Genomic DNA, 22927 nt, shown 5'->3' with positions numbered 1-22927 from the left:
AAGGGGAATTTAGGGAGGTGTGTTTTCCTTTTCATCCTGTAGAAGTCATTGCCTAAATCCTGAATTTTTAGTGCTTTGATTTTCTAAGAATTCTGAGTTATGTTTTATATCAAAATCTGATTTTTTTGAATGGTACTTTTAAAGTTTTGCTTATTTGTAATATGCCTTTCAGTAAAATTGAGGCTGTGTATTGAGGTCTCCTGAAAGGCAGTGTAGAAGCTCATGAAAATTTTGAAGTAGGTGCTCATGCTTCACATCTGTGGAAATTGTATTTAAATTTAGCATTAAAGATCATTTTATCTTTGTCTTTCATTCCAGGAACTTGTGTCCCTGAAGACTGGTAAAGCTGCAGAGCTGGTTTCCACTCACTTCCCTGAACCGATTGAAATAGTCATTAAGGAACTTCAGGTAAATTTTGCAGAATATATTGGGAAGAAACATCTAGCTGAGAGACAAGTATTGAACATCCACTTAAGAACTTTTGATTGTGATCATTTCTTCAGTTGATAGTTCCTTTTAATAGCAATTTCTACACATTGTGTGTGTGTGTGTGTGTGTGTGTTTGTGTTTAAATTTGGGAGCAGTTGTGGATCTCTAAGTCTGGACATGAGGGTGCCCATCTTTGTACATAAGAAATACTAAGATCACAGAGATATTTCTGGAGCTGTAACCTACACTCACCCTAGACATTATCACCACAGGGGCTCCCCCCACCTCCCCCCATACCTTCTGCTGTAGTAGATGCAACTGTATTCTCTTTGGGCTTCATGTTATTTGTTCAGACTTCTGTCATCCTCAGAATGGGTTAATGATGACTAGAATTTTTCTTGGGAAATCTTCCCTAGAATACAGCTATATTAATGTTGAGTAGTGAGATGCTCAGTTGAAAGTACTGTGTCATGTAGCTAGTATTCCACTCGTCACCACCACGGCACTGCTGGGAGAGTGCTTTGCTCACTACCATTATGGCCACAAGTGATAGAGATAGGGAATAGGACAGTGACAGTGACACGTAGCACAACCCAGGATTCCCACGTGGCAGTAATAATAGTAGGAGACACCTACACAGGATGGAAACCACAGCAGTGAGTGGGAGGCAGCTGGCCTAAGAGACAGAGATACAGAGGTCATTCATTGACACACTTCATTTTCCCACTACTGTGCCCCCCACCCCCCCGCCTACCACAGTACGGTAGGCTCTGGGGGGCACAGATAAGTGTATAATGTTTAATTTTCTCATATGGAGCAAAGAAGCACTTATGTAAGTGCAGTATAGTGTTAAAAGCACACCAGACATAGTAAAAAAAAGTGCTGCAGGAACAAGAGGAGAGAGAGATAGACTGAGAGAGTCAGACAGAAGTTCTCAGGTACGTGTGAACTGGGCTTAAATAATTGATGTCAGTTTCCTAGGCAGGGAATTGGAAAGGGGTTCTAGATGAAGGGTCCTGGGTGTGTAGAGACTTAAAGGCACAAAGCAACTTGCATCTTCAGAGGGTGACGTGGTGGGGAGGATAGCAGAAGATTAAGCTATACATGGTGTGTCGGGGGGAGGAGTTAAAAGTATAGAGACTGGAAAATAGGGTTTGGGGGCTTACAGTGAACAATTTAATATGTAAAGCTAAAAAATAATGTACTGAATCTTCTGTGTACTGGAGAACTACTAAAGTTTTTTAGGCAAGGGAACTATACCATTAGATTGATTTTATAGAAAATTAACCCTATAGTGTGAGTATGACTTAGAGGCACCATCACTGAATATTGTTACTGAAGATTGTTTTTCCACGTAAAGTGAGAAATACCGTGATTTAGAAGATCGCTGATGTTAATTCACAGTTTTACCTGGCTAAAAGGTGGTCTTGGTTTTAAGGTAACATACTGTTTACCTGTAGCCTTAATTATAAATGTGATTACACAATGCTGCTCTCTTGTCTTTTTTGTTTCCAATGATGCCGTTCTTAGGAATCTGCAGCCAGATGCCCCAGACACCGTTACAGTGGTTCCCCTTTATCCTGAGGGTGATGGAGGGTGTACACCAGACACTGGAAGAACATGGAAGTAAGAAGGCAGACAAATTTAGCATCTTCATGATGCATTTTGCTTTTTAGTATAGCGTTAAGTTTAAAGTAGAAAGAAAATTTGGGAAATACATAATGACGGAATAAAAATGTAACAATTGCACAGTTTACCTTCCAACCCCCACCAATTGTTAATATTTTAGTGTATGAACTAAAAATGACATTCTTCTGAAGTGATAACTTCAGGATTTCTAAATGTGTTTACAGTTATCAGTGTTCTCTGTCACCGACAAAAGTTCATGAGCTTTGCTTTGTGCTCAGTAAATTTTACGAAGCAGTGTTTTGTCACTAGCTTTCAGCGTTGGTTGTTGAAATCTGCTGGTCGTGTTACTTGATAGCACATTCCTCTGCTGATGAAGTGCTTTTTGGCATTGGAAATCTCTGTGCTTTCATTTGCTATTAATATGTTAAGAAACCAGTTTATAGTGGTTTTACAATTCTTTGTAGTATTGTTTAATGGCTTCGGTGCATACCTCTAAATATTTTTTTTGGCTTAAAAATATACGTGCTGATGGCTCAAAGAAAGCAAGTGTGGATGACATCTTTTGGCAAAAGATTAGTGGTCTAGAGAAATGATGTTATTGCTAAAGTGGAGTTTGGAGATAATACATGGATTTAATTTGCATGTTTTTCTAAGTCCCTATTGGGGCAGTTAATTGAGAACTGAGTGTATCTTTGATTTCTCCCTATGTTTGCCTTTTCTTTGAATCACAGAAGACATTCAGTGTCTGTTGAATGAGAAGAAATGAATGATTGAAACCAGCTAATCTAGCTGCCCGGATTAGATGGGCGTCTTCCATGTTGTCAGTTCTCATTTAGAGGCAGAGATGATAGAATCCTTTTGTGTCTCTCTCCATGACCTGGGCTGGAAAACTGAAGCTGCTTTTCCAGTTTCTCGCTCTTGCCCCTCGTCCCTTGTCCTTTTGTGGCCAACCCAGTATTACTACTTTTCCTCCCTTGTTTTTATTGACAACAACTTAGCTTCCGTAGAGACCAAGGCCCTAGTTGGCTGAGTTTGGCTAAATGTGGATTTGGAGAGTTTTCATGTGCTTTTGTGTGTAGATAATTCAAAGTTTAAGGAAGTCAGTATTTCTCCTACTACAGAGAAGAAGTTCAGGGTAAGTGATAGCTTGCCATGTGTAAACAGGCGTAAGAAATATGTGTTGCCTTTTCTTTTCTCAGTGGTGAGAGGACTGGCCAGAAATGTCCAAGTGTACAATCCACCGAACAGCGGGGACATTGGCCGAACCCTGCCCCTGGCCGGTGCAGCAGCGCCGCGTGTGTGCGCTCCCCTGGCTGTCATGAGGCCCGTGGAACCTGTAAGTACTGTTGTCAGCTCAGAGCTGGCAGAAGAATTTCGTAGATTTTATGGCACCTCCTGCTGTGGTTGCTGGCGCAGGGCAGTAGATGAGTTGGTGTGGCCCTGGGTCACGTGCACACTCATTTCCTGATGAGCTTAGTCTCATGTTTGTGTCGTGCTTGGCAGCCTGTGAGAACGCAGGCCACAAACATGCCTGCGTACAGTGCTTAAGTGATTGCTTTTGATGAATTAAATCGTAAGGGTATCAACTGTAGGGTTAGTAAGCAAAAATGAATTTGGGGAAAATGCAAATTAGCTATATATGAGTTAAAAAAACCCCAGTAGTAAATGCAAATCATTCATAGACCCTGTCAATATGGGCTTTCATTGTAACAGACACATCTTTGTTAGGAACCTACCTGAAAGTTTGCATTCATTGTCTCGTAACAGATTGCCAATCTGTCTTAGTACTATTCCATTTTCTAAGTAGATTAATAATACAGAGAGCAGAAATTACTAATTTGAGTAAGAAGACTATCAGAACATCTGAGGGAAAGTAAACTTACAAGACTTTACAAAAAGAAGCAGGGACCATGACCAAAGATAAACACAGCTTGAGCCTATCCGAATGTTGACCTGCATCCTGTGTGTGGCAGGACGTGTTCAGACAACACTGCTCTTATCCACTACCTGGAGTAGCTGTTTGAATAGAGAGATCTCTCCCCGAGAAGTGTATCTTAGGTGTACATGTCTCTAACATTTGGGATGCTTTGGGGTCACTATCATAATCCCTGGATGTTGTATGTGAGAACCTTCCCCAGGAACCTAAATGGGAGGTTGTTGAAGTAGCTAAGGGTCAAGTGTGAGCTCACATTCAATGGAGAGGGAATTTATGAGAGTAAATTACATCCAGTGCTGTGGCCTGGGCAGATCTCACGAGATAGCGCAGAGGTTGACTTCTGCTGTGTCTGGGTTCAACTCTTTACTATAAACGTTATAACGCTGACTAATAAAAGACTCGGTAAGCCTTTGGATTGTCATCAGACAGGATTTGTCAGGTCATCCCCTCTAGATTGTGGTGCCGGGAAACACCCACACGGGGCACTTGGAGCAGCTGATTCCAGACACACCCTGTTCCGGGGACATCATTGCCATCCACTCAGATGGAAGGGGAGTCCCAGCCCCACCCAGGGCCAAACACATGAGGCTGAAATCCTTTCTACCCAGTTCCCTTGTGTCTCAGTGAGGAAGGCTGGGCAGGCGGGTGGTGAGGAGGGTGCTGAAAGCTGCCTCCACCTTGCGCAGGTGAGGGAAGGGCTCACACCTACTTCTGCCCGGGTTCTCCATGTTGACATTCAGGCTGAAGGCCCTCTGGGCTGAGTGTCACTGGGCCGTTTTCTCATCTGGGACCTTTGTTAAGGTGGTTCCTTCCCGTCTCCTGCCCTGCGGTGGGTCTTCTCACCAACTGGGCACTTTTGAAATGGGAGGGCTTGGTCAGAGTAGTTGAAATCCCTTTCTCTCCCAGTCTGTACATTTAGGTTCCAACCTATTCTCTGTCCCTAAAAGATCAGCATGTAACCATAGGTCTGCATGGAGCACTTTTTTTTTTTTTAACATTTTTTTTATTGACTTATAGTCAGTTTACAATGTTGTGTCAATTTCCAGTGTTGAGCACAATTTTTCAGTTATACATGAACATACATATATTCATTGTCATATTTTTTTTCCTTGTGAGCTACCATAAGACCTTGTGTGTATTTCCCTGTGCTATACAGTATAATCTTGTTTATCTATTCTACATGTGCCTGTCAGTATCTACAGATTTTGAATTCCCAGTCTGTCCTTTCCCACCCCCACCCCCTTGGCAACCACAAGTTTGTATTCTGTGTCTATGAGTCTGTTACTGTTTTGTATTTATATTTTGTTGTTTTTTTTTTAGATTCCATATGTGAGTGATCTCAAATGGTATTTTTCTTTCTCTTTCTGGCTTACTTCCCCAGGAGGGAGAGGGCAAGACCAGGAGAAGGCAGGCCCAGGTGTGGGCAGGCCAGGAGAGGGCAGGCCCAGGTGAGGGTAGGACCAGGAGAGGGCAGCCCCAGGAGATAGTGGGCAGGTCCAGGCGAGGGCAGGCCCAGGTGAGGGCAGGCCCAGGTGAGAGCAGGCCCAGGTGAGGGCAGGCCCAGGAGATGGCAGGACCAGATGAGGGCAGGCCCAGGTGAGGCGAAGCCCAGGAGATAGTGGGAAGGACCAGGAGCGAGCAGGCCAAGGAAAGGGCAGGACCAGCATAGGGCAGGAACAGGAGAGGCTCAGCACAGGTGGGGGCAGGCCCAGGAGAAAGCTGGTCCAAGTGAGGGTAGGTCCATGAGAGGGCAGGAACAGGAGAGGTCAGGCCCAAGTGACAGCATGTCCAGGTAAGGTCAGACCCAGGTCATGGCAGGCCTAGGAGAGGATAGGTCCAGGAGAGGGTACGATCAGGAAAGGTCAGGCCCAGGGGAGGGCCAGCCCAGGAGAAGTCCTCTTAAACTTCTAAGAGATGACATTGAGAGGCAATGGGTATTTGAGTCTGGAATACAGGAGGGAGGTCTGGATTGGAAATAGCAGTTTGGAAGTTACCAACTTGTAGAGAATACATAAAGCCCTAAGGCTGTTGGGGGCGGCAGCAGACAGTAGCAGAGGCCAGAAGACTGAGCCTCAGGGGTGCTGTGTGCCAGCACTCAGGGGCTGGGACTGAGAAGACCGGCCAGGGCCGTGGGAGGAAACCAGAGCAGCCTGAGACCCGGGAAGCCCCGTGAAGAAAGGGCTTCAGGAAGTTGGGGAGAGCAGCGGTGGGAAGTGTGGCTGCTGGGCTGTGAGAAGAGAGGACTGAGAGCTCCTCATGGAGTCAGCACCTGGTGGGTGGTGGGTGACCCTGTTGTGAGCAGTTGCAGTGAGTGGACACACTTGGCTTGGATGGAAAATGAGAGGAATCAGAGGCAGCGAATGGGAACAGCTCCTTTGCAGGGGCAGGAGGCATGTGTGCTGGAGAACAGAGAAATGGGGCTGCAGCTGGAGGGTGAACACATCTTTTTTTAATAAGATGAGGGCAGTAACAGTGTATGCTAATAGAGAAGATAGATTAAATGGGGAAGTTTGTAACACCACATTCCCTTAGGTCAGGGGAGTTGCAGGTGAGGGCAGGTGGGGGGCACAGAAATGCCCCTGAGAGAGTCAGCTTCAAAACACTTGCCAGGTCCAGTCCACTCAAGACCAGCTCCCAGGAGTGTCAGCCCCTTAGGAACTCTAGCGCCCCCTGCAGTTTTGATCCTGGCAGGGCCAGAAGCCATAATTAGCCAGCTGAGGGAGGAAGGATGGAGTTAGGCAGGAAGAAGAGGCCTGCTCTGCCTCCCCCCCCCCCGCAAGTGGTCAGCCCGCAGCGTGGCCTCGCTGAGTAACTGATGTGATGTTTTCATAGTTAACGTGGTTAAAAAGTTCTCAAATGTTAAACCATGCTCCCACATAAATCTTGGATTGATTGAAGATTTAATTGGTGGAAATAAAAGCAAAAAATAAAGTGAAGAAGGCATGTGAACATAAGGCTGAGCCACAGAGCAGGGTCAGCAGACATGCGGAAACACATTTTCGTTTCATCTGGAGAGCGTGTATTGGTTTCTCAAGTTTATGCTTAATGATACATATTGCCACAATCTCTGAAACCATGAAAACAGCTTTCTGCTGTTTGCATCTACTAAATTCCCTGGAGACTGGCTGGGGCGCAGAGGGATGGGGAAAGGAATAAACTGAGGGATAAGGAGATACAGAGACTTTCCGTGGGGAGCTCTCTGGGGGACTAGGCCTTCAGCATCCTGTGTTTCCACCCCACTCTAACCACAGTCGCATACAAACATGGCTTTGCCAGGGGCAAGCCTCACTTCTGGAAATGTCCCAAAACACTCGGCCAGCTAGCACCGACATTTGAAAGGAATCCAAAATGGCCCACAAGCAATTGCAGAGATTTGAAATGCCTTAGGCTCCCGAGTGCACACCAGGCACACTGGGCCTCCGGGTCTCTGTGCGCACTCACAGGGACACTGGCTCTGGAGGGACAGTTGAGGGGCAGTGCTGTTGCTAGGCTACGACTGTTCCGGACCAAACATTCCGAGCCGTTGAGCTTTGCAGCCAAGGTGTGGCAGCGAGACCTCTGTGGCTCTTCTATAGCGCCGGCGCTGAGATCGGGAGGCGGCAAGAGGCCAAGAGGGAAGTGAGCGGTGTCGGAAGGCGATAAGCCAGATGAAGAAGAGACTCGTTGAGTTCGCGGGCTGCGTGGGCTTCAGCATCCATCAGAGAGAGCGCAGGGATCATGAGCACCCCGTGCCTGGGTATCACGTCCGTAAGCGCGAACTAAGTCTGTTCCACAAAGCAGCATATTTTGGTGATCTGGACACAGCGGAGGTGTTGCTGTTACATAACAAAAATGTCGTAGACAGCAGAGACAGGAAGAACAGGTAACAGCGGCGGGACGGGGCGGGGCAGGCCTGGGAGGAGCTGCCAACTATGGTTTTAAGACATGAATTTTAAATTGCCTTCCCATGTCAGAGATGTTGAAGAGTGAGAAAATGAGCATGTTAGAATCATTGAAGTACAGTGTTCTCTCTCATCCTTGCAGCAGCAAAGTAGATACGTTATCATTTTACTTAATTGAAATGTTGTTTTTGTAAAATAGTAACGGTAACAGTTACAACATTATCTAACAATTATCGAGCTGTTATTTTGTGCAAGGAACTGCCAGACACTTTGCATAGCTTTTCATTTAAGCATCACAGCGGTGTCCTGTAAGATTACTACTTGATGCCCATTTTGTTGATGAGGAAATTGAGGCACAGACAGGCTAAGTGAGAGCTAATAAGGGACAGTGTTAAAGTAGAAGTCAGACCCAAGGTGAGCTGAATCTCAATGGCATGTCCTTTCTATTCAAACAAGTAGTTCTTCCATTAATGTGGTGAATAATAAGAGCTAATAAATATTGTTCTTTCCCCGTAGAAAGAACTGAGATAAGACTAAATGTTAGTTTTAAAGGGGTAGGAAAAGCATGCTGTTGAATGTTTACAATTACGTGAGTAATTGTGTCTTTGAACTAGTACGCTCTACTTTCCTAAAAAGTCCTCATGTTCGCAGGACTGCCCTGCACTTGGCCTGCACCACCGGCCAGTCAGCAGTGGTGAGTCTCCTCATACATTGGGATTGTGACCTGAATGCTCGTGACGAGGAAAGCAAGACAGCTCTCATGAAGGTGTGTAGCAGCCAACCATGTCCACGTGAGATGGATTCGATGTACTTACTTAGAATAAAAATGAATTTATCTGTTTTAAATGTAACGAACTAATGGAACTTGAGGAATGTTAACTTGGAATGCCTAGCACTTACAGTCTGTTTCTTGGCGTGATACCAACAGGCTGTACAATGCCAGAAAGAAGTATGTGTCACCGTCCTGCTGGAATACAGAGCTGACCCAAATCTTGAGGACAACTGTCAAAACACTGCTCTCCATTACGCCGTCTTGGCTGGAGATACGTCAATTGCAGCAAAGCTGCTCCGCTATAATGCAAATATCGAGGCGATAGACAAGGTATAGCTCAACTGACTTTATTTACAAGTTATTTGAAATACAGGGTCTTTTCTAGCTACAGGTGTTTTATTTATAGTAATATGTATACTGAATACAACACATCAAGCCCTGTTATCATGGAAACAACTCCAAAGCCAAGGCCAGGGGCTAGAGGTAGTGCCCACAGAAAGGGCAGAGCTCTGTCTCCCAGCCTCACTTCTCCCCCAGAAGGAACAACTTCCCATTAGGAAGTGCCTGGGAGTGGGTGGTAGGCTCAGAGCCTGCAGAAGATGAAGGCTTGCGGGGAGTGAAGTGATGGCAAGGGCTGGCTGCCTGCCTGGGCATGGGTGGGAGGAGGAAGGAACCCAGTACCCAGCAGGGGGAGCTGAGTGACTGCACCTGGGCAGGGGAGGCAGCAAGCCACAGGCCCTGAGCACCCCAGGATCCCAGGTTCTAGAATCTGGGCAAGTGAGGTCAAGTCATGGGGCATTCGCTTTTGTGCTGGTGGCCACATGGCCCTCCATGTACACCTTCACCTTGGGGTCTTCCATGCTCAGCCTGATGTAGCTCCCCTGCGGGGCAGTGGCTGTGGCTGTAAGTGGGGAGCAAGTGATGGCAAAGCTGGTCCTCCTGCTTTTTCTCCTGATTCTCCCCTGAAGATTTGGATTGAATAAAGGTACTCAGGTCTAGACACAGTATTTAGAAATACTTCCCTGAGATTCTGATACAACCCTTGGTTAAGGACTATTGAATGGATACATGTAATACATGTAAATTCACAGATCTCAAAAATAAGACATTTCTGGAAGAGCGGGAGTTTGATAGATGCTGCTGCTTTCAGTGCTCTCCTTTCCAGCCGTGTTAGCCTGACTTATCCGTCTCTTCCTCTGATTGAGGAGTTTATTGGCAATATTACTGGCAGTATCGATTGCCTTGAAGAATAGCTCCTTTTCCCTTCTAACCACTGATCACTCAGTGGCACTCAGACAGTCTTAGAAACTTGCTTGTGGTGAATGATTCAGTAAGTAGAGTCAGACCCTTTAAAGATTTTGCACCTTCTGTTCCCATCCAGGTCATTAGGTCAGTAGGGCTTTTTTTTTTTTTTTAACATTTTTTATTGATTTATAATCATTTTACAATGTTGTGTCAAATTCCAGTGTTCAGCACAATTTTTCAGTCATTCATGGACATATACACACTCATTGTCAGATTTTTTTCTCTGTGATTTATCATAACATTTTGTGTATATTTCCCCGTGCTATACAGTGTAATCTTGTTTATCTATTCTACAATTTTGAAATCCCAGTCTATCCCTTCCCACCCTCCACCCCCCTGGTAACCACAAGTCTGTATTTTCTGTCCGTGAGTCTATTTCTGTCCTGTATTTATGCTTTGTTTTTGTTCGTTTGTTTTTGTTTTTGTTTTTTAGATTCCACATATGAGCGATCTCATATGGTATTTTTCTTTCTCTTTCTGGCTTACTTCACTTTGAATGACATTCTCCAGGAGCATCCAAGTTGCTGCAAGTGGCATTATGTTGTTGGTTTTTATGGCTGAATAGTATTCCATTGTATAAATATACCACATCTTCTTTATCCAGTCACCTGTTGATGGACATTTAGGCTGTCTCCATGTGTTGGCTACTGTAAATAGTGCTGCTATGAACATTGGGGTGCAGGTGTCATCCTGAAGTAGGGTTCCTTCTGGATACAAGCCCAGGAGTGGGATTCCTGGGTCATATGGTAAGTCTATTCCTAGTCTTTTGAGGAATCTCCACACTGTTTTCCGTAGTGGCTGCACCAAACTGCATTCCCACCAGCAGTGTAGGAGGGTTCCCCTTTCTCCACAGCCTCTCCAGCATTTGTCACTTGTGGATTTTTGAATGACGGCCATTCTGACTGGTGTGAGGTGTTACCTCATTGTAGTTTTGATTTGCATTTCTCTGATAATTAGTGATATTGAGCATTTTTTCATGTGCCTTTTGATCATTTGTATGTCTTCCTTGGAGAATTGCTTGTTTAGGTCTTCTGCCCATTTTTGGATTGGGTTGTATATTTTTTTTCTTACTGAGTCGTATGAGCTGCTTATATATTCTGGAGATCAAGCCTTTGTCGGTTTCATTGGCAAAAATTTTCTCCCATTCCGTAGGTTGTCTTCTTGTTTTACTTCTGGTTTCCTTTACTGTGCAGAAGCTTGTAACAAGTTTCACTAGGTCCCATTTGTTTATTCTTGCTTTTATTTCTTCTAGGAGAAAATTTTTGAAATGTTATGTCAGATAATGTTTTGCCTATGTTTCCCTCTAGGAGGTTTATTGTATCTTGTCTTATGTTTAAGTCTTTGATCCATTTTGAGTTGATTTTTGTATATGCTGCTGTCCAGTTTTCCCAACACCATTTGCTGAAGAGACTGTCTTTATTCCATTGTATATTCTTGCCTCCTCTGTCAAAGATGAGTTGACCAAAAGCTTGTAGGTTCATTTCTGGGCTCTCTATTCTGTTCCATTGGTCTATATGTCTGTTATGGTACCAATACCATGCTGTCTTGATGACTGTAGCTCTATAGTATTGTCTTAAGTCTGGGAGAGTTATTTCTCCAGCCTTTCTTTCTCTTCAGTAATGCTTTGGCAACTCTAGGTCTTTGATGGTTCCATATAAATTTTATTATGATTTGTTCTAGTTCTGTGAAATATGTCCTGGGTAATTGGATAGGGATTGCATTAAATCTGTAGATTGCCTTGGACAGTGTGACCATTTTAACAGTATTGATTCTTCCAATTCAAGAGCATGGAATATCTTTCCATTTTTAAAATTCTTCTTTAATTTCCTTCATCAGTGGTTTATAGTTTTCTGTGTATAATTCTTTCACCTCCTTGGTTAGATTTATTCCCAGATATTTTATTACTTTGGGTGCTATTTTAAAGGCGATTGTTTCTTTACTTTCTTTTTCTATTGATTCATCATTAGTGTAAAGAAATGCAACTGATTTTTGAACGTTTTGTAGCCTGCTACCTTGCTGAATTGAATTCTTCAATCAGCTCTAGTAGCTTTTATGTGGACCTTTTAGGGTTTTCTATATATAGTAACATGTCATCAGCATAGAGTGACACTTTTACCTCTTCTTTTCCAATTTGGATCCCTTTTATTTCTTTCTCTTGCCTGATTGCTGTGGCTAGGACTTCCAGGACTATGTTGAATAGGAGGGGTGATAGTGGGCATCCTTGTCTTGTCCCAGATTTTAGTGGGAAGCTTTTGAGTTTTTCACCGTTGAGTACTATGCTGGCTGTAGGTTTGCCATCTATAGCTTTTATTATGTTGAGATATGTTTCCTCTATACCCACTTTGGTGAGAATTTTTGTCATAAATGGATGTTGAATTTTATCAAATGCTTTTTCTGCATCGATTGAGATGATCATGTGGTTTTTGTCCTTTCTCTTGTTGCTGTGATGTATTACATTGATTGACTTGTGCATGTTGAACCACCCTTGTGTCCCTGGGCTGAGCCCTACTTGGTCATGATGTATAATCTTTTTTATGTGTTGTTGGATTCTATTTGCTAAAATTTTGGTGAGGATTTTGGCGTCGAAGTTCATCAGTGATATTGTCCTATAATTCTCTTTTTTGGTGGTGTCTTTGCCTGGTTTTGGTATCAGGGTGATGGTGGCTTCATAGAATGAGTTTGGGAGTATTCCCTCGTTTTCAATCGTCTGGAAGAGTTTGAGAAGTACTGGTATGAGTTCTTCTTTGTATGTTTGGTAGAATTCCCCGGTGAAGCCGTCTGGTCCTGGACTTTTATTTGTAGGGAGGTTTTTATTTGCTGTTTCTATTTCCTTTCTAGTGATCGGATTGTTCAAGTGTTCAGGTTCTTCTTGATTCAGTCTTGGTGGACAGTATGTTTCCAGAAACTTGTCCATCTCCTCTAGGTTATCCAGTTTGGTTCCATATAGTTTTTCATAATATTCTCGTATGATATTCTGTATTTCTATTTTGTTTGTTGTAGTTTCTCCATTTTCCTTTCTTATTTTGCTAATTTGTGCTCTCTCTTTTTTCTTCTTTGTGAGTTTGGCCAGAGGTTTGTCGATTTTATTTACTTTTTCAAAAAACCAGCTTTTGGTTTGGTTGATTTTTTTCTATGGTCTTGTTAATCTCTATTGTATTTAATTCCTCTCTGATCTTTTTATTTACCCTCCTGCTGCTTTTTGGGGCTTTTTGTTCTTCATTTTCTAATTCATTCTGGTGGTGGGTTAAATTGTTTATTTCAGATTGTTCTTTTTTGAGGAAGGCCTGTATCGCTATACAGTAGGGTTTTTCTGATTGCAATAATAGGAAGTCATGAGCCTTCTTTTGGTTAAAGCTGTTAGATTCACTGAGCCCTAGCATAATCAAGATGACGGTTTTTTTTTTAATTAAAGTCTAATTGATTTACAGTGTTGTGGTAGTTTCTGGTGTACAGCAAAGTGATTCAGTTATATATATATATTCTTATTCAGTTATATATATTCTTATTCAGTTATATATATATATATTCTTTTTCAGTTATATATATATTCATATTCTTTTCCATTATGGTTCATTACAGGATATTGAGTATAGTTCCCTGTAGTATATACAGTAGGACTTTGTTGTTCATCTATTTTATATACAGTAATTTGTATCTGCTAGTCCAAAACTGCTGATTTATTCCTCTCCCACCCCCTTTCCCCTTTGGTAACGATCAGTTTGTTTTCTATGTCTGTGAGTCTATTTCTGTTTCGTAAATAAGTTCATTTGTATCGTATTTTAGAATCCACATATTAAGTGATATCCTATAGGATTTGTCTTTCACTGTCTGACTTACCTCACTCAGTACAGTAATCTCTAGGTCCTTCCATGTTGCTGCAAATGGCATTATTTCATTCTTTTTTATGGCTGAGTCGTATTCCATTATATGTAAGTATACCATGTAAGATGGCAGTTTTAAACATCAAGACCCATGACATTAGTAACAAATTGGAATTGTTGTAATAATTTAGTTTCGGCCTTCTTCTGAACTAATAATCGATTTGATTAACAATTGGGGAGAATTAGATCCAGGTAGATTGTAGTTTTAGTAGGCATTGGAAAAACTCTTGTGAGTCTTAATCACAATTTTTATTACGTGTTGGGGCCCAGTGTTTTTGTATGTAAGACATACGATTCTAAAGAAAGGCACGGTTTTACACACAAATACTTGATTTATACCCAACTGTTTGGAAACACAGCAAACATAAAAACACAAGTGGGCTATAGACTAAACATGGCCCTGGATATGTTCAGTTTGTCTCCACACATTGAGTCAACATTTAAAATTTAGGAGACTTGTGCAGAAATCTACACTTCAGAACTTCTCCTAAAGAATCAAATCTGGTCCCCCTTGAGCCCAGGCTCCTATGTGGTCTGCTCTGCAGAGCTGGCCCCTTCTCGGTAGGGCATGTGTTCTCCAGTCTGCTCTCCTCACTTGTGACCTTCACTTACTCGGGCTACCTATGTTGTCTCTGTAAGCATTTGAATGTACAATTCCTGTTGTATATTTTGATAAATATTTCAAGATTTTAAAGACAGTCTATATTAATTAATAGTCTATTTCATATTTTATAATAATCCCTTAAGAGTGGGATGGAATTTTTCAAATTAGAATGTATAAGTTGGTTTAAGAAAAACTTTTTCTTTACATGCAAATAATCATATTCCCATTGGAACGTCTGCAAGCTTTATGAGATTACTCATTGTTGTAACTGGATAGGTTATGCATGTTGCAGACAGTATGGTATCTTTGTCCTCAGCGTGGCTCCTTAAAAATGTAGTTGATTCAGCAGCTAAATGGCTCTCTCTGGAGCAGTGTTTAGAGTGTCAGGAGTAGTAGTTGAGCAGTCAGGTAACTAGAGAATGCCTGACACACACTGCGATAGAAGCGAAAGTTCTTGGAACCAGCAAATGTCTGAAGTGAGTTTCAGAGAATGACTTCACAGGGAAACTTTCGAGGCGGCCAAGGAGGAACCTTTTAAAGAGAAGGGGCACAAAGGGGCGAGGAGGAAGGGGCTGCTTGTTATTTACCTTATAGTATATGTTTAAGTTCTTTAAGAGACTTACGTTTTTAAATTCAGTTTTGAAATTTATACGTAATTTTACACATTGTCAACTGTTTTTAATATTTTACAGGATAACTTCACACCACTTTTACTCGCCATTAGTGAGAACAAAGAAGAAATGGTCAAATTTTTGATAGAGAATGGGGCAAATGTACATGCAGTCGACAAGCTGCAAAGGTACAATAGTTTGTTCTAGAGTAGTAACAGCCAATCAGAAAGATTAACTTAATAAGAAGAGGAGTAACTTAGAATCAACACATCATCAGTTAGGTAGAAAAGCAATTATTCTGCCTGGTGTCACAAAGAACAGTATGCAGCAGGATTCATCTTCCTTTATGATAGCGACTGATGTCATTTGCAACCTGATTTTTTTGGTCATACGATCTTACAGTAGTTCAGGGATTTCATTTTAGTCTTGTTAGTATGGGCTCTAATTTTAATTTACCTTATGAGACAGTGTTGAATTTCTTCATTCTTTTACAGCTTTTTTTAACCTCTTCTTGGTACTTTTTTTTCCTTAAAAGATGCGTATCAAACAGAGAGAAGTTTGTTTTGTCTTTTGGATGACTCTGCTTTACATTACTTTCTTTGAAGGATATTGATGTTATTAGGTTATCACTAAGAGAGTAACTATTACCAGATACTGTGGGCTCATCAGGCTTTATCCTTTTTAATTTCTAGTACACTTTGTTTTTATTTTTAATTGATAATGGTAGAAGGAAGAAAAATAGCTTTAAATATTGAATAAACATTCCCTGTAAAGAAGACAGGTCATTGGTGGATGATAAAGAGGAAAGAGCTGGGCTTTAGAGTCAGACGAGGTTGAATTCCCAGCTCTCCTGCTGGGCCAGGTGTGTTACCTGGGGGACGTGACTTATTACCAACCAGTATGTTTCCTGTCACGTAAAGGAGTCGTAGTACATCCTTCAAGGGTGGTTGTGCCTGAGAAAGACCATACGTAGACTATTCAGGTTAGTGCCGGGCACATGCTTCTCAGCGTGATTCACTGCAGCCGTGACTATTTTTGTTGCCATTTTTATTCATATTACTGTTTTCAGCCTGCAAACAGCTTCACCTTACCCGACCTCTAGCTGATTTTAAAGTATTATATTTCAGACTAGGAAAGAAATGGGGAATCCTTTATTTAAATCTTTACCTTCTCCAGATAAGTGACCTCAGCATCCTTTCTTGTCCATCAGAGGACTTTAAATTAGCCACTTCCACTATGTGCTACCCAAGTAGGACAGGAGGCTTCTGTTTTGTCCATTTTGGCCTTGGAGGTAATTTGCAAAGATGAGCACTCGAGCATGTAAATGGTCAGTTCTCCAGGGGTGGGCAGAATATTAACTTGGTAAAATAGATCAGATGAACTGTTTAAGTTAAGCTAACTAAGTTCCTAAGGGTGAAGTTGTTTCTTTTAGATCAGCACTCATGCTTGCTGCATATCATGACTCACCGGACGTAGTCAAGCTGCTGTTTCAGAAACGTGTTAATGCCGATTCTCAAGATGCACAAGGATGGCCTGCTGAAAGATACGCTTGTTATTATGGTTTTAAACAGTAAGTGTTTACATTAAAGTGCCAGTTATCTCTAAACTGAGGTTGGAAGTGACCTGTTACTTGTTATGTGACAGGTAAGAGTTCCTAGTTGGGAGCAGGCACTTTGGGGTTGGCAGTGAGACCCTTCACGTCATCAGCTGGAAACCAGCAAAAGGCCGGACTAGTGAGATGGAGCAGTGGGCACAGGGTTCTTTATCTCAGGATTTGTAAGACGTTTACCCTTAGGGTCCTCCTGGTCTCCATTTCGTTCCAGTGTAACCCCTATGCATGGGGTCCAAATAATGTCACAGATCTGATTTTTCTAACTAGTTATTTGGGTCTTGAAATGTTCAGCAGAGCAGAAACTCCTGTATTTTCCTTTGGGGACTTTCTTCTATAATCTTCCTCTTGAATTTTCCAGGAACCTAAGGGATTCCCTAAGATCACAGTGACAGTCCTCTCCAACAAGGCATTGGGGCAGGGCGAGGGCATTCTAATCGTTCTCTTGTTTCCCTTGATTCTGTTGCTGCAGCGTTGGTACTAAAACTAGTTTTAACAGGATCTCCATGGCAGCTGAGTCTGGAGTCTGGATGTTGCTCTCTAAAGAGCTTTAATAAAACTTTAAAAGAAGAAAAGGAAAAAGAAACTGGTCCTGCAGTCGGGTCGTGATTGACCTCTGCTCCCGGGATGCCTGTGCTGATCCAGTTTCCGTGGTCTTCATGGTGATCGACACGTAAACTTCAGCGTGACGGCTTGTTTAGTTCTCGTACATATGCTTGTATGAGGTCATACGTTTATAAATAAACGTAGCTACAAATTATGTAGTAGCCGAGGTGCCCTGAATTATAAACCACGAAGAACAGCTAATCACCGTAATGTAATTTGTAACATTTTCTGAAAACTGCCACATTTAAATGTTACACCTAGGAAAGAAAACACACATTGGGTTTTATTTGGGATTCTCAAATAGTTCCAGCATTTAAGTTCAGGAAGAAATTATTCCATTCTTCCACTACTTCTCTGAGCATCGGGGGGATACATTATCTCATTAAATCTTCGTAATACTCATGAGTATTAATAGCTAACTGCCTGACAGTAAGATCCCAGTTTTATAAAGGAAGACTGAGCTGAAGAGAAGCAACTTTTCCAGGAACAAATAGCTGTTGGTTATAGAGCTGGGACTTCTGAGTTTGAGATACCTTCCATATGTCAGGCTTGCTCTAGTTAACTTGCTGAGCTGTACTGCCCTCAGCCCATGACTACTTCACCTTAACGTTTTTTTCTTTTTTAATTGTACATGCTAAATTTAAAAGTTTGTAGATTGTACAAATTTGAAGTATATGGGACAATTGAAGGTTTGATACTACCTCTGATGTTGTCTGAAATAATCTAAGAATTTAATATATTTGGTAATTGTTTTTCATATTAGTATTCAAGTAGTAATATTTATTTATCACTGTTTTTGTACGTAGCATTTACCAACTGATTGTCGACTACAGAGGCGGAAAGATACCGAATACTCCCCCTCAAAATAGCGACCTAGGACGGAGTTCTGGTAATAAGTTACTCTTGTTGGGCCTACCATAGATAAAGAAAGTAAGATTGAGGAACTTCTGATAATGAAAGAGCAGTGAAAAAAGCCAGTGTGTAAATTTCATGTGTTGTTTTTTTTTTTAATTAATATTTTCTTAATGGTCTAGTATTCAGAATTATTTAAGAAGTTAATTGTAGGTAATTTAAAATCTGAGACAATATTGTCTGAAAAGAAATTCATTTATTTAATCATGGCCCCTGAAATCCCATATTACATCTTTGTGTAAATAAGAAAAACAGGTTTTTAACTTTGTTGTACGTTTCCCCTAACATTATAACAAGTTGGCCTTGTTACAGAACGGAATCTTTAATTTTTACAGCAAATGGATTCCATTGGGTAAATGAATGGTAGTTATTGCATAGTGATTAGCCTCACTAAAAAGTGATTGTCTTTAAAACTGGGAGCTCGGCAATACCTTCCTGGTGCTATAAAGAAATGGCCAACAATTAGAGCTGCACAGCTGGGCCAGTGTGCAGCATACTAACAAGAGATTGTTTTTTAAAGATACCTAGTGATAGTGCCGAAGTCAGGAAAGCAGTGCCTTGTTGAGAAGCACTGGTTATTTTTCACATCATTATACCAACAAGGTCTCACTCTCACCGATTGCATTCCTCAGAAGTGCAAACAGAATGTGACATGTTGCCTTCGTGAGAGTCAGATGTTTTCTTCTCTTTTTTGGGATACTTGTCATGAAACTATAATTTTGTTAGATAGAACAAGAGTTTCTGTTGCCATTAGTTAAAGGATTGTCGTAATAATTACTCAAATAGCACAACTCAGGACTTAACAAATTGTAATAAAAGCACAGAAGTACTTCACATAAAAAAAAATTAAAAAAAAAAAGACTGTGTTGCCTAGGTGTGACCCCTAGCATGCTGTTCAGTCTGAACTGTATGAGGGCACCTTTAACTTGGTAGACCTGGATCAAGCAAAGAACTTCTGTTGTAGGAAATTCAAAGATGGAATAGACAGAGTTTTGGTCTTCAAGGTGCTCATAACACAACAGAGTTGTCCCTGGTTAATGCCTGTATTTTTTTTAAACAGGACTTTCAAAGAAAACATTCTTATCTGTTAATTGATTCACTTAACAGATGACTATCGAGTGTCTTTTAGGTACTAGGCACCACTCTGACGTTACAGAATGCAAACAGGTCAAAAGCACAGTTCCTGGCCTCCGGGAGGTTGTTACTGTCATCCTCATTTTTATGATTTGCTTTGCTTTATTCTGTGCCTACTGTGTCCCAGAGCCCACTAGGACTTTGTAACTGTCTTTCTGTATTTTTTATTGGTATTTAATATGTGCCAAATACTTTAAGTCCATGGTGAGGAAAGAAGTTTTTTAAAAGTGGGTAGGATGTCAGGTAAGCCATGCAGAGCGAGTAGAAGTTTGCCAGGGAAGGAGGCAGAAGGGCAGTGTTTGGTGGGTGGAACATCTTTGAAGATTACATTTGGCAGAAAGGACAGCGGTGCAGAGGCTAAGATGTGCTAGTGAACTTTGCAGGATCTGTGAGTTTCATGTTGTTGGTGCAGAAAGGATGCTGTAGGAATGGTTGGGAACGAGGTGACTACCTAGCTCAGGCACACTTCTGAAAGCCTTTCTAGTACTGTAGAAAGGAGGAGGTCTGCTGTAGACCTTGGGAAATTTGTCAGAATGCTTTCATCTGCAAATAATAATAGGAGCCCTAAGTAACAGTGGCTACAGCAACAGGAGTCAGGATTGTTTAGAAGGTTCGGTGATGTCATCAGGATCCCAGATGCCGTCCCTCCTTCAGCTGTGAGGCTGCTGGTGTTTGATGTCGCCTTTCCTGGTCTGCTGATTAGCAGCAGCTCCAAGCATCATATTCTCGCATGACAGTATCTGCAGGCAAGGAGGGCTGCTTCTCTCTGCATGTTTTCTGTTAACTAGGAAGAAAACAGAAGCTTCTGGTAGACTTCCCCTAGCATCTTATTGGCTGGGTTACATCACATGCTCCTTCCTAAACCAGCCACTGGGGAAGGAGATGAAGTTACTGTGATGACTGTAGAATAATCATTTCTCTTTTTGCAGCTGAGGAGAGCTTACCTTCTTCACATACTGGAGCAGAGAATATCCAAGAAAAGTTGCAATTGTCCGGCAAGGACGACGAAGAAGAAATGGTTGTCAAGTTGGGAACCAGCAATGGCAGCTGCACGGATTCACCGAAGAATGTTGAGCAGAAGAGTAAGAATATTCGATTTGAGTCTTAGGGTTTCCTGTTATGACATAAAGCAGGGATGCACAAGCTTTTTCTATAAAGGGCCAGAGAGTCAATATTTTAGTCCATGTGGTGTCTGTCACATCCACTCATGTCTGCCAGTGCAGTGTGAAGGCAGCCCTAGACCGTATGTGAGCGAATAAGGATGACCGTGCCCAGATAACACGAGGCCGACAAAGCCAAATGGCAGGGTGGGTTAGTCCCATGGGTGTCGTCCAGAAACTGCATGCTGTGTGAGCTGGACGTTGTCAGTTTATGATGCTGATTCTACTAACGATTACCATTTTTTTGTGAGTCTCATAAAGTTTGGTTGGGATTTTGGTCCTTGTAAACAGCAGTCCACTTTAAGATATCAAATTTGGATAAACACCCTTTTTTTTGATAAATATGAAGGAGGGGAAGTGGCTTTTATGCATTAATTACCTTCCAGGAGTATACTCAATATTCACTGAAGTGTGTAGTCTCCAGGTGTGGTCCCAAAGGAATGCTTTTTAACAAAACATTGGTCTTACACTTTTAATATTCTGTATTTTTCTATTGCTGATATAGAATCTATTTTACTTTTTTCTTTAATAGCGGATTTAGTGGTTGAGTTTTCACCGAGGTTTGAAGACATCTCTGTCATCGGGTAGGATTTTATGGATTTTTCAAAATATGTTGACTAAGGGAACACAGAGAAAAGAAACAAGGTTTGTTGAGTGTCCTACTCTGGGTTAGACACCGTGTTGTGTACTTGACATTTGTTACCTCGTACAGTCACCACAACAGCTTTGCAGAGTAGCTGTGCTGTTGCAGCTTACTGTTAGTTAGTTAGGCAGCTGTGGTTTAAGGAGGTGACTAGTTGAGCCATGATTCCATGGTTAACAAGTAGTTGACCTGTGACTTAACCATCAGGCAGCCTGGCTCCCAAATCTGCTTTCTTATCCCTTAGCATAGACTTTTGTCACTTTTGTTTGTTGAAAGAAATGAACTCACTCATTTTGGATGTGTATTTTTGCTCCAAAGTATTTCACCCAAACGTGATGTTGATGATTCAAGGCCTCCATCAGATGGTGACTTAGACCTTGCTCCCAAGGTAAAGTGTTTTCTTGTGAAATTAATTTTTCTGCTCTGAATTTAGTTTTGCATAGTATTTACTCTTAAAATTTAGCAGTGGTCTGCGTATCATTGTTTAACATTTGTATTAGAAAGTTGGTCAGAGTAAACCATTTTATAAAAATATGACAGGTTGAATTTTTTTCTTCTTTTTTACTTTGGTAAATACTGAAGATGAGGCTGAAGCAAAATGGACTAGAAAATAGATTGTGACAGGAAAACTACTGTGAAAAGGTTTCCCCACAGCAGAGGAAGTGTGAAGCTTGGCCAAGGATAAGGATTCTTTGACTTTTAAACCACGCTGACGGCACTTGTATAGTACTCGTGCCTCAGGGACATCTTCAGTGCACCCAGCTACTTACTGTGATCATCATGGCCTCTTCCTGGGGCCTTTCAGTTCCAAAACAACGTGGCATGTGTCTTTTTTTTTCCCCCTTGGACACTTTTTATTTTGGTATCAGAGAGTTGTGAGGAAAGAGGGTTATTTTTCCCTTTACTTCTATCTCTGGTTCTGTGTTAAGACTAAAATAATAGTTGAAATTACAGAAGTTTAGAAATTAAAATTCTGTTTCTCAAAATCCACGATATAAAGAGATTCCTCTGTGTTTTCTAAATTATCTCATTACGAGTATATTCAAAACTCTTCATCTAATTGAAGAGTACATGTTTTCCCTAAAATAACAGCCAGCTCTCAAAGTAGACTCCTAATAACAACCATATGATAAAACCTACTTCAGAATTCTTTTGTATTATAGTTTTAAAAAGTATGTGCAATCCTCGTGTCCCATTCTAAAACTTCAAGTTTCAGATATTTTGTAGTATAGTTATTTACATACTCATTTTATAGCCCCTGCATCAGCATACACCGCTAGAGATTAGGGAACGTAATTGTGCATTTCCTGGAGCACCGAGAATAAGGTCTTAAATGTAAGAAGCATTTTATTATTTTTGAATGTGAATGCATGAAGAGACATGGAATTCTGCATCATGCTACAGGTACTATAACATGCACACTCTATCATAATGAAATCTATTTGATGGTACAGGTAATATAATATGCATACTATGTCATAGTGAAATCTATTCAGATTCTAAAAATACGACTTAAATTTCTATTCCCTTTGCTTAGGCTGTAAAAGTTCAGTTGTTACGAGGGGAAGTATGTCATAAATGCCAAGGAAATAGATAAGAAGTATATGAGAAATAGGAAAAGGTTACAGTCCGTTTTTCAGTGTCCACCAACTGTGAGCTTAGAATTTGAGATGAAAACTTTTTAACCTTCTTTTAGCCCCCTCTAATGTTCTGTTCAATATATCTTTTCAAGCTGTATATTATCCTTAGAATCCTGACCACCAGTTCTTTCTCTAGGTGGAAAGCTGATGTGTTAGGAACTTTTAAAATCTATTT

General features: G+C 41.4%; 1 protein-coding gene across 5 annotated transcripts in view; it reads left to right on the top strand.

Annotated features, from left to right (window-relative positions):
* LOC116278878 (coiled-coil domain-containing protein 144A-like) overlaps positions 1–22927 on the top strand; it is a 93730-nt gene that overhangs the window by 27246 nt on the left and 43557 nt on the right. For all 5 annotated transcript variants that reach the window (XM_072945856.1, XM_072945853.1, XM_072945854.1 and 2 more), the window contains exons 8-19: positions 319–408; positions 1960–2055; positions 3258–3394; positions 7570–7856; positions 8527–8641; positions 8804–8977; positions 15130–15236; positions 16481–16618; positions 18070–18152; positions 20239–20391; positions 21002–21053; positions 21431–21500. In XM_072945856.1, coding sequence (XP_072801957.1) covers positions 7642–7856; positions 8527–8641; positions 8804–8977; positions 15130–15236; positions 16481–16618; positions 18070–18152; positions 20239–20391; positions 21002–21053; positions 21431–21500 — 1107 coding nt within the window. In that variant the 5' untranslated portion in view covers positions 319–408; positions 1960–2055; positions 3258–3394; positions 7570–7641. The remainder of the gene's footprint in view (positions 1–318; positions 409–1959; positions 2056–3257; positions 3395–7569; positions 7857–8526; positions 8642–8803; positions 8978–15129; positions 15237–16480; positions 16619–18069; positions 18153–20238; positions 20392–21001; positions 21054–21430; positions 21501–22927) is intronic.

The sequence above is a fragment of the Vicugna pacos genome, chromosome 21 (genome assembly GCF_048564905.1).
Source record: "Vicugna pacos chromosome 21, VicPac4, whole genome shotgun sequence".
NCBI classification, from domain to species: Eukaryota; Metazoa; Chordata; class Mammalia; order Artiodactyla; family Camelidae; genus Vicugna; species Vicugna pacos.
Note: the sequence above shows the minus strand (reverse complement) of the source record. Positions and strands in the feature narration are given on the sequence as shown.